Consider the following 12,852-nt stretch of genomic DNA (forward strand, 5'->3'; position numbering starts at 1 on the left):
GGTCTTCTAGTCCAACACCCTGCTCAGGCAGGAAAACTTAGGAGTTGCCACCACCTTTTCTGCAATTTTAAGAAGCACACTTAGGAGTTGATTTAGGTCATGACTGCTCCAAAGTACTCAAGGCTCAAATGATTCTACAAATTAGAGCCAAATCAGACTTTGGTGGAACATGTCCATCTTTTCATGTGTGGCCTGCCATAGCAGTATCTATGTTAACATAGTGGTGGGCAGCCTTTTTATGGCTAAGGGCCATGTGTTTATATTTTTTGGATGGGCTGAAGGCCACAGTGGGCAAGATAGTGATTACACCCTTAAAACTATGCCAATAAAGTGGAGAAAGCCTATTTATGTGGGGGGGGGGGGTTTCTCTGAGATTTGGAAAGTCTGGAGATTTTCTTTATTCTTTAAACCGAAACTTTTTAAAATAGTTTATAATGTGGTGGAGTTTTGTGTGCGTATTTGGGTGTGTGATGGAGTTTTGTGTGTGTGTTTGGGAGGGGTGTGTGCTCTCAAGTCAGTGTTGATTCCTCATGACTGACAACAACAACAACAACAATAATAAAGTTGGAAGGGACCCTGGAGGTCATCTAGTCCAACCCCCTGCTCAGGCAGGAAACCCTATACCATTTCAGACAAATGAACTAGTCCCCACAGTGTTCTTGCTGATTTGCTATTGCCTCCTTTCCAGGGCTGAGAGAGAGTGACTGGCCCACCCAGCTGGATTTCTGCCTAAGACAGGACTGGAACACACAGTTGTCCAGTTTCTAGCCTGATGGCTTAATGGCTACACAACCGGCTATCCATCCTTTCCTACCCCATTTTAATGTTCTGGAAGCTTCCGTCTTTTCCATACTTCCTGAGAAGCCAAGCTAGTCCAGGCTGCCAACTCTCACCACGTGGCAGATGTTAATCTGGGCAAAGGAGGAGAGATTTATTCTATCGATGTCACAGCCAGGAGAAGAGCAAAAAAGGTCTGGATGGAGGAGGGGTCGGAAATGAAGAAGAGATGATCCCTTTCTCCCTCTATAAATCAGTCTCTTCCAAAGTGCTGTTTTTTCTGCTGCTGAAGATTGGGTGCCAAGCAGACTGGCTGGGGACTTGGTGACTGGACCAGGAACCACATCTCTCTGCACCATGCAGAACAGCCTGGGACCCGCTTGCATCTTCTTGCGCAAGAACATTGCTGACAAGCAGAGGGTATGGGCCATCTAGTGGGGACTGGATCATGGGCATTGATGGGGTAGCTCTACAGGTTAGGGGAAATGCACTGGGCTGGACTTTTCCTCTTTTTTTTTTTTTCTGTGAAAGAGCAATTAATCAAAATCGATCCAGGGCAGGATTGTAATATTCCCAGATTTCACTCTCTGCCATAGGAAGGTATTTTGTTTTTAAATTCAGGATATGCAATAGAAATGGATCAAACTGGGCAGAAGATAGTAGAAATATGAAATGGTGGTGGGTGAGATAGATGCCTGGGTTTTCTTCAAAAGAAACCTAAAGAAACATTCCCCAACCTTTTTAAAATGTATTGGGCTCCAAGCCCCAACCACTTTGCCCAGAAGGATAGGTGCTGTAATTCAACTGTACTGTAATTCAGCAGTACTGTAAGCAGGAGAAAGATGACTGAGCCAATTGCATTTTACAAATTATTATTAGAGAGATTGATTGATTGATTGATTTAGCCTATGATGAAAACATGACAGAAGAGAAGTAAACATATGTACATATGAGCATATATTAGAGAGAGGAAAGCAGTTGAAAGACATGACTGCTAACGCTTTTATCTCCACTTTTACCTCTGGCAAATTGCATAGGTTTACAAACAGTGGAGATGACAGAAATATAAGTGTGGTCCATGTGAAGTGATGCTTACCTTCCAACTTCTCTTTGCTTTTCTAGTTGGGGAATTTATTTCAATCAGTGGCCTTGAATACTAGCAAAGTTTACAAGAAAAAAAAGCTGAGTCTTTTTGACCTCTGTTGGAAGCAGCTTGGTCTAGGCTGTCTTCTCAAATGTTCTTCTTTATTTCCTAATCAAAGCATCCGTTGCCTACCTCAGCCTGTTCCGCAATCAGTAGCTAGCAGGTATCTCAACTAGTTGTAAGACTCGCTTGCCATTGTATTTATCCATTGCACTGAGAAAAGATCCAGTGAATCAAAAAGCCCAATGGTCTTACCGTGCCCATCTCCAGATAGTTATTTGGATTATAACCTGCTGTTTTGGAATATTGCTGATTTCTGATCGTTCAGTGCAATATTTTCATTGGCCTTGATTTCTCCAGTTCCAAAAAAAAGAGCAGTTTTCTCCTAGGTTTGGAATTGTGAGCCTTGGCTTCTGAGTTCCTTATTTATGTCCTTGTATTGCAGTGAAGGTCTTTTTTTGTTTTGTTTTGTTACAGCAACGTGAACTGAGTGGAGATGAAATTGAAGGTAAGTGCAAACTTCTGTTTGTACATATGTATGATTCTGACCAATATATTAACTTAGTACTTTAAGATATGCTGAAGTCCTTTGAAAGGTTAAGAAAGAGACATAAGTAGCAGATAATCTTCCCTGAAAAAGTGTACCCATCAGAGTTCCCCTAGAGACTGTTAGAAAAGAGAAATATCAATTGTGTGCTCCAATGAATTCATGAAGAACAATGGTGAAGAAGACACCTTTCTGGACCTGCTATTTGTAGTCTAACTTATCAAAATAAGCTCAGAATTGGTTTAATTTTCTCACGTAAATATAGTTTTAGTGGGAGGTTTCTATGTAGAAAATTGACATAGAATGCATGAAGCAGAAACATCATATTATTATTATTATTATTATTATTATTATTATTATTATTATTATTATTATGGTGTTTAAAATAATGAGATTCATGGGCGAGATTCTTACAACATGCTTGTTTGTTTAACAGTCAATCAATTAATGACACTTCTATGTCATTCTACTCCAAAATGGCTCCAAGCTAAATGCTAAATCCAGGTTAACAAAATACAATTGATATGTCCAAGCATGCAAATCATATTATGGTTTATGTGGTGATCTGGTGTACATGCTAAGGGCTGAGCTCCCACAACGCTCTGAAGCATGATTGAGTAACCATGATTTTATTTGATTCTTTATCATCCTCATCATTTTCCTCATCATGCAAAAACAGAACTCTGTGAAGCCTTTCAGGAGTTTGACAAGGACAAAGATGGATATATCAGCTGCAAAGATCTGGGCAACCTCATGAGAACAATGGGTTACATGCCAACTGAGATGGAACTCATAGAATTGTCTCAACAGATCAACATGAATCGTAAGTCCTTGTTGGAAAAAGTGAGGGAAACCTAAGTCTGAGACTCTCCAGATATCCCTGGACTCCAACCCGTATCAATCCTAGCCAATACTGAGTGATGGGAAGCATACGTCAACAACTGTTAGCAATCTATGAGTTCCCAGTCACTCTCTTAGCTTGGTGTGCAGTTGTCTATAAAGGAAAGCTTTTACTTCTGAAGAAAAAGTCTGGATCTTTCATTAAGGGCAGTTACTATCAGCTTTTGGTGTAAATTGGTTAAGACTGAAGAGTCATGTTTCAGCTTTACTGGGCAACCCTGGCCAGTGATTGCCCTTCAGGGATAAATTACACCCAATGATAAGTACATCTTGTTTAATTTGTACCTTTTTTAAATGAGGAAAGATCAGGTGCTGAAGGGGATGATTGCAGCAGGAAGGAGTGATTTCCTTTTACCAACATACTACAAGTATTCTCTTCTGAAACAATTATTTGCATTGGGAAGAAGGTTCCCTTTGTTTTGTTCTCACAATAAAATAATGGCTAAGGGAAAAAGATTTTTATGAGGACCACAGCAAGTCAAAAGGCCTGTGTTAATTCTTTCTTGCCCTACCACCCCCTCCCCCAATTTTTTAGGAAAGGTAATGGGAAACTTCTTCTGAGCTCTTTGAACAAGAATTGGATTAGAAGATCACCTCATTTCAAAGGGCATTTATTACAATTATGTCATTCCTATTTCTGATGGAAATGATCTCATATGGTCTCTTATTGTGGTTTTTATTATCGCCTGTTCACCGCCCTGAGTCCCGTAAGGGAGATAGGGCGGTATATAAATTCAATAAATAATAAATAAATAATAATAATAATTATCCAGGTGTTTACCAAATCCAAAACTAAATTATTAATATAATACTTTGGGATGTACTTAGGAAGTGGGAGACTTGAGAATTAATCTGTTCCCTGTTACTTTCTCCTCAATACTCTGAAACAGCTTTAGATATTAATCAGGGAAATGAAGTTGAGGGCAAGATATCTAGAATCTCTTGGTGTTTGGGTTTTGTTTTGTTTTTTTAAAAAAATCATTTTAAGCAATAAAACGTCACTTTTCTCATTGCAGTTGGAGGACATGTCGCTTTCGAGGACTTTGTAGAACTGATGGCCCCAAAACTGTTGGCAGAAACAGCGGGCATGATCGGCCTTCAAGAGATGAGAGATGTCTTCAAGGAGGTAAAAATAGATGGTGGGGCACAGAATGGAAAGGTGGATTAGATGCACTCTCTTTATCTTATGTTTATGTCCCAATTTCTTGATCTGAGCAAAACGCTTCACCCAGACCAGCAGCTTCTTATGGTTGTACAAACAAAATGTAAGGACAATCTATTCTTAACCATAGTTTCTGCCCAATGTCTAGTTCTCTGTAGGAGACTGCCTCTTGTAGAGAATAAAGAAAATGACCTTGACAGAGATAAGCCAGATCCATTCCCAGAGAGATGAATAATTCAAGCTCAATTCAGCATGGGGGGGGGGGGAGAAGAAATGGCTCAGACTCTTCCTTAATTCACAGAAGTATTGAAGGAGGGGGGAAGATAAAGCACCATCAGACTTGAAAGTTACCATTACTATAGTTTGTATAATATTTTGAACCTTCCTGTCAAGTTATTTTCTTGGTCTAGTGCAGGGGTAGGCAACCTTGGCTCTTTTATGACTTTTGGACTTCAATGCCCAGAATTCCTGAACCAGCCATGCTGACTCAGGAATTCTGGAAGTCAAAGTCCACAAGTCATAAAAGAGCCAAGGTTGCCTCCCTCTGGTCTAGTGCACATAGTGGAGCTAACATCTTCTAATACGTTTATTTCTATAGACATTGTAGACATAAACACAGGAAGCAGACTAAAGGTCAGGGCATATCTAAAACACCCTCTGTAGATGTCTCTTCAAGAATATGTCTACATGATGTACCAGTAGTTCTCTTCAGACCATTGCTGAGGCCAATTTCTGGTTATTTCTGATCCTATATGAAATTAATGTCTCCCATAGGGGGGATGGAGCTGGTGACATAGAAGAAAGTAGGATATGCCCAGCAAATTTAGTTGCTTTTGGCTGGTGTGAGCATGCCCCTATCCATCCAATCACTTGTAGTGGAGAGTGAGCGACAAGCCTGGATGTCATATTTACTTTTCTCTCCCAGATCCCCTGAAATCTGTGTTGGTAGGTGGGATATAGTACGTTGCACAGGGTGGCAGCATTGACCGAAGTGGAAAGAGTCTGTTCAACCATTTCAGCAGTCTTCCCCCACCCCTATGTAACTTGTCAGCAGGTTGTATGGATTATGACTTCCATATAAAGTTGAAGAAAACTTCTGTTTCCTGAAACTTTTCTCCCAGGGTTTGATCCACAAAATGGGGTAATAGAAGCTGCCTTTGGTACAGGCAATAATGTGATTACATTTGGGGGCTGTGCTGCCTGAAATGGGCCATTTTTCCCCCCAATTCCTCCAGGGATGCCACTCCTGATGTGTTGACAGGTGTGATGGCACTGGCTGAAGCAGGAAAGTCTGTTGCTGCAGCCTCTAGCTAGCTAGCTAAAGTTACCACTCTCGCCAGTCCTAAATAGCATTTGAAAAGGGATTATTAGGCCTTTTTGTCTCATCAGTACAGAAATCTTCCAATCTCTGCACATTAACTGCCCCGTTAACAAGCTGCCTAGTTACCAAGGACAAATAGCAATTGGCTGTGTGTACCAAGTAAATTACCGTATTTTTCGCTCTATAAGACGCACCTGACCATAAGACGCACATACCGGTACTATACTATTTCTCTTTCCCTCTTTCTCTCCCTCTATTTCTCTCTCCCTCTCAAAGATCCTTAAAATCCTTAAAGGTTATGCTTGGGCGGAAGACGTTTTCTTTTACAGATGGGGCGGGTGGGCCTGACATTCGCACGCAGGCAGGACCCCGCCCGCCGAGCCACCGCTTCCCCATCGCCCTCCACGCCAGCCGTCTCCATCTCCAGACCTCCCAGCTGACGGGTGCAGGTCCGGGGTTCGCCAGCTGACGGGCGCAGGAGGTAGGCGCTGCCGCGGCCTCCCAGCCGCTTGCTTCTTCGGCTGGAGCAATTGCAAGGGCTTGCATGGTCCCCAAGGGCCACTGACGCGCTCCCTGCCGCCGGTGACCATGCAAGCCCTTGCATGGTCGGGTGGGCCTGACATTCGCACGCAGGATTCGTGCGCGCTTACCTCCTGTGCCTGCCGAGCCACCGCTTCCCCATCGCCCTCCACGCCAGCCGGCTCCGTCTCCAGACCTCCCAGCTGATGGGCGCAGGAGGTAGGTGCCGCCGTGGCCTCCCAGCCACTTGCTTCTTCGGCTGGAGCAATTGCAAGGGCTTGCATGGTCGCCGGCGGCGGGGGAGCGCGTCAGCGGCCCTTGGGGACCATGCAAGCCCTTGCAATTGCTCCAGCTGAAGAAGCAAGCGGCTGGGAGGCTGCGGTGGCGCGGTTGGGAGGCCGCGGTGGCGCCTACCTCCTGCGCCTGTCAGCTGGTGAGCCCCGGACCTGCGCCCGTCAGCTGGGAGGTCTGGAGATGGAGATGGCTGGCGTGGAGAGCAATGGGGAAGCGGTGGCTCGGCGGGCAGGGTCCTGCCTGCGCGCGAATGTCAGGACCACCCGCCCCATGTGTAAAAGAAAACGTCTTCCGCCCAAGCATAACGCCAGCAGTTCTGTGCCACAGAGGCTTGAAACATGGAGGCGCGGGACGCGGAGCGGCGCGGTGGGAGGCGGCATTCGCTCCATAAGACGCACAGACATTTTCCCCCATCTTTTTTGGGGGGGAAAAGTGCGTCTTATAGAGCGAAAAATACGGTAATTTTGGTACATTTTGTGCTGCCTCTTGGATTGGACAATAGCACATTCCATTTGCTGTCTGGATAGACGTAATGCCCATGGTGTCCACAGATACTGAGAGGCCTAATGTTTTCCTTCAAAAGTCTGAAAGAGAATTCTGGAAACTGCAGTTCCAAAACATCTGGAGGAAACCAACTGGAGCAATGTTTCTCAACTTTAACCATTTGAAGATGTATGGATGTCAACTCCCAGAATTCTCCAGCTGGCCATGGGAAGCCATCTTGGAGGCAGGCTTAATATACAGGAGGACATGGACAGACTTGAACACTGGGTGCTATCTAACAAAATGAAATTCAATGGTGAAAAAAGTAAGGTTCTACATTTAGGCAAGAAAAACCAAATGTACAGGTATAGTATAGGGGGTACCCTGCTCAATAGTAGCAACTGTGAGAGGGATCTCGGAGTCCTAGTGGACAATCACTTAAATATGAGCCAGCAGTGTGCTGCAGCTGCCAAAAAAGCCAACATAGTGCTGGGCTGCATTAACAAAGGGATAGAATCAAGATCACGTGAAATATTAATACCACTTTACAATGCCTTGGTAAGGCCACACTTGGACTACTGCATCCAGTTTTGGTCACTACGATGTAAAAAAGATGTTGAGACTCTAGAAAGAGTACAGAGAAAAGCAACAAAGATGATTAGGGAACTGGAGGCTAAAACATATAAGGAACGGTTGCTGGAATTGTGTATGTCTAGTTTAACCAATAGAAGGATTAGGGGGGACATGATAGCAGTGTTCCAGTATCTCAGGGGCTGCCACAAAGAAGAGGGAGTCAAGCTATTCACCACCTCCAGAAGCGGTGAATGCTCCAACACTGGAAGTTTTTAAGAAGAGACTGGACAGCCATTTGTCCAAAATGGTGTAGGATTTCCTGCCTGAGCAGGGGATTGGACTCAATGACCTCCAAGGTCCCTTCCAACTTTATTATTATTATTATTATTATTATTATTATTATTATTATTATTATTATTATTATTATTATTATTATTATTATTATTATTATTATTATTATTATTATGGATGGATCATCGCACAGTCAGCCAGATGTTCAGACTGGATTTGGCATTTTGTCTACCTATCGAGTCCTTACCCAGGACCTATTATTATTATTATTATTATTATTATTATTATTATTATTATTATTATTATTATTATTATTATTATTATTATTATTATTATTATTATTGTTCTTGTGATGAAATTAAATTTGTAAAATTTAAAAATGTCCCATTCAGTACAGAAAACGATCATGCTAGCTAGATGGTGACATTTGCAATCCATGCTTGGAGAGTGCAAATGGTCTAAGGAAAAAAAAAACCCTATCAGCCTTACTAGAATCTTGATAATTAAATCTGTAATGTCACCTGTGGAGAGTGGAGGCTTAGAAAGTAATGCTGTCCCAGCTAAGACCAAGGCACCTATTTACAATTAGCATTTCTCTTTTCACATATTTAGGAAAGCTGTGTCTTTTCTAAATTGCATATCAAACAATCCTACTGTTAATATAAGATGGTAGGTGATCATAGCCATTTTATGGCCTCTGGCAGGGAGCAATTCCTGCACTGGAAGGTGAAGGCTGGTCCCTTAATACACTCCGGAAGCTGAGAAATGATCGTTGCTCTCTCAAATGTCATTACTGCCTTGGTCCACAGCTAATCCTCCCTTTGGTTCTAGCATAGAAAATGTGCATGGATAGTCTGAATAATTCTGGCTCTTCTTTCCAGTTTGATGCAAATGGGGATGGCAAGATCACTTTGACTGAGCTGCGACAGACCATGCAACGGTTGATGAGTGAGACAATGACCATTGAAGAGGTTAACGATATGGTGAAGGAAGCTGACATTAATGGAGACGGGACTGTGGATTTTGAAGGTGATATTTGGCAATATAAGATTGATGGAAAGAGATTACAGGCTTAGGAAAATCAGGGTGAGAGATTGGAGTATTAAAGCTCTAGAGAGATAGGATTTAGAAGCACAGAGTGACAAGATACAGGCTTAAATGGGTTTGGATAATAGATTTAGAACATTATTACGTTGTTCCAATTTCACAGAAATGGGAGCTCAACTGCAATTTCCCCCCATCCACAGCAGATTTTTTGAAATTTGAACGACTAAGATAAATAGAGTAATATTTCCTATTAAGCTGAATATTTCTCTTTTCTTTCAAGAGTTTTGTGCTCCATCTTTAAAATGTAAAAAAGAGGAACATTCTAGTGGCACCCCAATCCATTATTTTCCCCCAACCTTTTGGGTAATAATTATACTGATTTATACCAAGAAGATATTTATTGCCAAAAATGGAGATAGAGAGGAAGAAAAAAAACAACCCCTTTTGAACTGGCTGTTGAATGAGGGGTGATATGAGTTGGAGGTCAGCAGTTTGGAAAGATTAGCCTCTTCTGGCAGAAAATCAGAAGATAACATCTTAAGATGAAGACTGTGTATGTAATATTTCCATAGTTGTATGATATGATCAAAAGAATTTTGATCTGTACCTAATCAGGCAACATAATAAATTTCATGTAGATCAGCTTTCTAATCCTTAACAGCTGCAACTCCCGTTATCATATCAGAAGCAGAAATCAGTTGAGGTCATTAAGCAAACTTCCTGGATGGAGTAAGGATTTGATATTAAAACAATCACGGCTAGTGCAAGTGTATTAATATTATTTCATGCTATTTCCCTTACAGAATTTGTCTCGATGATGTCACGCTGATGCAACCATTGGCCTTCCTCTGCTTCCAAGGAGTGAAAATACAGACTGCACTTTAAAAAAAATGTGCATTTTTTTTAGTTCTTGAGTTTCAAAAAAAAAAAAAAAGAAGTATGCTTGCACAATTCGTTGTACCCCATAGTCAAATTCTAATCTGCTTCAATAAGGCGGCTTGTGAAAATCCTGCCTTTATTTTCTACCCATTGTCACAAACCAGAGAAGGAGGAAAAGACCAAAGCCTGTCTTTAAAATCCAAAGATTTTAAGAATGTGGGCAGGTGCCTGACAGAGTAGCCATCTTTTGAATTGCCCAAATGACAGGTTATTCAAGTGGGTAACCTGACATTCAGGCTATTTTTGAACTACCCAACTTCCAGAAGACCAGGAGAACTGTGTTAAAAATGGCCATCTGAAAGGCTGGTGGGATGGAGGAGAGGTGTGGGATGAAGTAGTGAAAGAGCTTCCTCCTGCTTTATCCTGGGCCTTTTCATCTCACCAACCTGTCAACCAAGTTATTTTTGGACATAGCTTTACTAATATTCCAGAAAACCTGTAGACTGGTGTCCAAAACTATCTCTGTGGACAGGTCAGTGGGATAGAAGAGGTATGTGAGTTTAAGAGAAGGAAGTTTGCAGGGCACGTCAATGGAGCTTCTCCCTAGTTCAACCATTGTCTGTTCCACCAGCCTATCATCCAGTCTACTTTTGGATACAGGTTTACTGATCTTCCTGTTGCTTGGGTTAGAAGGGGAAACTTGCAGAACTCTTTCTCCATTTCATTTCAGCTGCCAATTATCTCAAAATGCCAGTGCTGGCAGTATTTGGCCACTGCTAGCAGCCCAATAGAATACACAAAATGACATTGGAGATGTAAAAGGTCTCCATTCCTCAAATAAATGAAGATAGTAGAAACCATGGCTGCGTAAGACCCCTTATTGGCAGGATCTGTGGAACATCTGTAATGCACTTATTTGGAACAGAACCAACAACCCGCAGCTAGAAAATCCCAACTCTCATTTCTAGTTTAAATTGAACTTATGCACAATGATAGTCTTGATTTTTAATGAAGATTTATACTTTTCCCCAAGACTGCTAAATGCATGTTAAAAACAGAATCTGTGGTGTTGCAGAAGAATGCTAAATCTTTATATAAGAAGTGAATGTAATATCTGATTGGTGCTTTGTGAAATACTGGATAGGCATCATTCGACAGTTGCCCGAAACCAGGTGCCCGATCCCTCCTTTATCTCCAGTCAAAATGTTCAAGGAAGGTATTGGAGAGAGGCAACCAGAAGAAAGAAGCCCAAGTTTGTGTTTGCAGAACCTGAAATGAGCTGATAGAAACTAGGTAGATCCAGCCCCTGGCACATCATTAAGGAGTCATCATAGGATGTTCACACAAGATGACTTGGGTCAGAAGAAAAAAAACACTACTGATAAACTGGAATTGCTAAAGACAAATACCTTCACAGGAGGCTGGGGATGAGATGAAGACACTATTGTGAAAACATATTCTCTAAAAATGATCAGCAGAATAACTTCATGTCGCAGTTAATCATAATTATGGATGAGCCCAAGGACTGGAGAGACTCTTGGCCATGGGAAGGTGATTCTGGCTGTTGCTCTTCTCTCAGCCCAACTTAATCTGTCTTGAGCTGTATAATATGAACAAAAGACCCTGTCTAAACTGTGAAGTGAGATTAAATAATTCAGTTTATACAGGAGACCGGGGGAGGGAACAGGTAGATTTCTTAAGTTCTTCCCAAATCATGGATAGACAATTTGAAATCCATATATAATCCCCAACCACTTTTTGTGACTTAAAATTACATTGCTTAAGTTTAACAAAACTCCGATTTTCAGAAGTGTAATTCAACATGGGGGCTTTAAGCCTTCACTAAATGTCATGCAGCTATTTTCTATTAGTATCCATTAGTATCCCTATACAATTGGTACTTTGACATCACTGTCATGTCCCTACAACTGTTAAAAATGAAGCGCAGTTCCCTCAGAAAAAGATTTTTCCTCAATCCCCACTTTGCAACACCTGTCAGAACTCAGAGTCTCCTTTTCTCATTTATTACTTTCATCAGATCTGTCCCCTACTCTCTCAACTAATGTACAATTAAAATCTTCCTTATACAAAGTTCTCTCAGTCTGTGAGTGGTACATTTCTAACAATCCAACAAAAGCAATTATCAGTCAACATTTGCAGAGGTCGAAAACACTGTTCAGCAGTTCAAACATGACCTTGATCAAAAACGGCTTTGCTTTTGATCATTGTCCTGAAGGAAAACGTAAGCGCAGGAATAAAGAGATTAAATGGAGAACTGACAGCTCTTGTAACTTGAAAAATATGGAAACTTTTGAAAAACTATGCTGAGAACCTGAGCATCTGTATTTGAGTGTCACTGCCCAGGAAAAGCATGTGGACCTGCTGAGGTTCCCAGGGCCTTGTTTAACCCAGCCTGTTCCAAGGATTACAGCTCCAGGCTGGCTGGCTTCCATCAATCATCTTTTTGAGATTAAGAGCTATGGGAACCAAAGCTGCTGCTGCCAGCCCTCCTTTCCATCCCATCAAATTATGAGGGAGGTCCAGAAGAGAAGCTGATGATATCAAGGGTAAGCCAAAGTAATTCCTGTCCCTGGAGATTCAATTCGGCTCCTAAATACTTGCTTTTGAGCTTAGCCATCACATCTTTCTCATTCTCCTAATTAAGGGAGAATTTTTTCATTGACATTCTCAAAGCCCAAATTCTTCTATTTATTTCCCCTTACCTTTAAAAACAAAGGTACAGGTTTTCAGAAAATGTGGCCAACATAATTTTAAAGGGGATGTGGCCAACGTAATTTTAATACTGCTGTGGCATCCAGTTCTTTCCACACAGCATTTTTTTTTCATTTTAGCCCACTGGCAAGAGAAAATCCCATTTGTCCTGATTACTGTCTTTAACCATTTTTAGCAGGGCA

At 41.7% G+C, this 12,852-nt stretch overlaps 1 protein-coding gene across 1 annotated transcript; it reads left to right on the plus strand.

Annotated features, from left to right (window-relative positions):
• Positions 1 to 1,134: 1,134 nt before the first annotated feature.
• Positions 1,135 to 9,938, plus strand: CABP5 (calcium binding protein 5). The gene is made up of 6 exons (XM_015810350.1): positions 1,135 to 1,197; positions 2,399 to 2,429; positions 3,148 to 3,291; positions 4,385 to 4,494; positions 8,893 to 9,040; positions 9,862 to 9,938. Exons 1-6 carry the CDS (start codon positions 1,135 to 1,137, stop codon positions 9,885 to 9,887), a joined length of 522 nt encoding a protein of 173 aa, XP_015665836.1. The 3' UTR covers positions 9,888 to 9,938.
• The last annotated feature ends 2,914 nt before the right edge of the window (positions 9,939 to 12,852 follow it).

Source organism: Protobothrops mucrosquamatus, unplaced genomic scaffold (genome assembly GCF_001527695.2).
Source record: "Protobothrops mucrosquamatus isolate PMUCROS unplaced genomic scaffold, P.Mucros_1.0 scaffold8, whole genome shotgun sequence".
Lineage (NCBI taxonomy): Eukaryota > Metazoa > Chordata > Lepidosauria > Squamata > Viperidae > Protobothrops > Protobothrops mucrosquamatus.

What these genes read in the sequence shown, in the direction of transcription:
- CABP5 (XM_015810350.1), top strand. Translation starts at nt 1,135, where the DNA reads ATGCAGAACAGCCTGGGACCCGCTTGCATCTTCTTGCGCAAGAACATT. An exon ending in ACATTGCTGACAAGCAGAGG is followed by an intron (nt 1,198 to 2,398) that starts GTATGGGCCATC and finishes GTTTTGTTACAG; the next exon opens with CAACGTGAACTGAGTGGAGA. An exon ending in TCAACAGATCAACATGAATC is followed by an intron (nt 3,292 to 4,384) that starts GTAAGTCCTTGT and finishes TTCTCATTGCAG; the next exon opens with TTGGAGGACATGTCGCTTTC.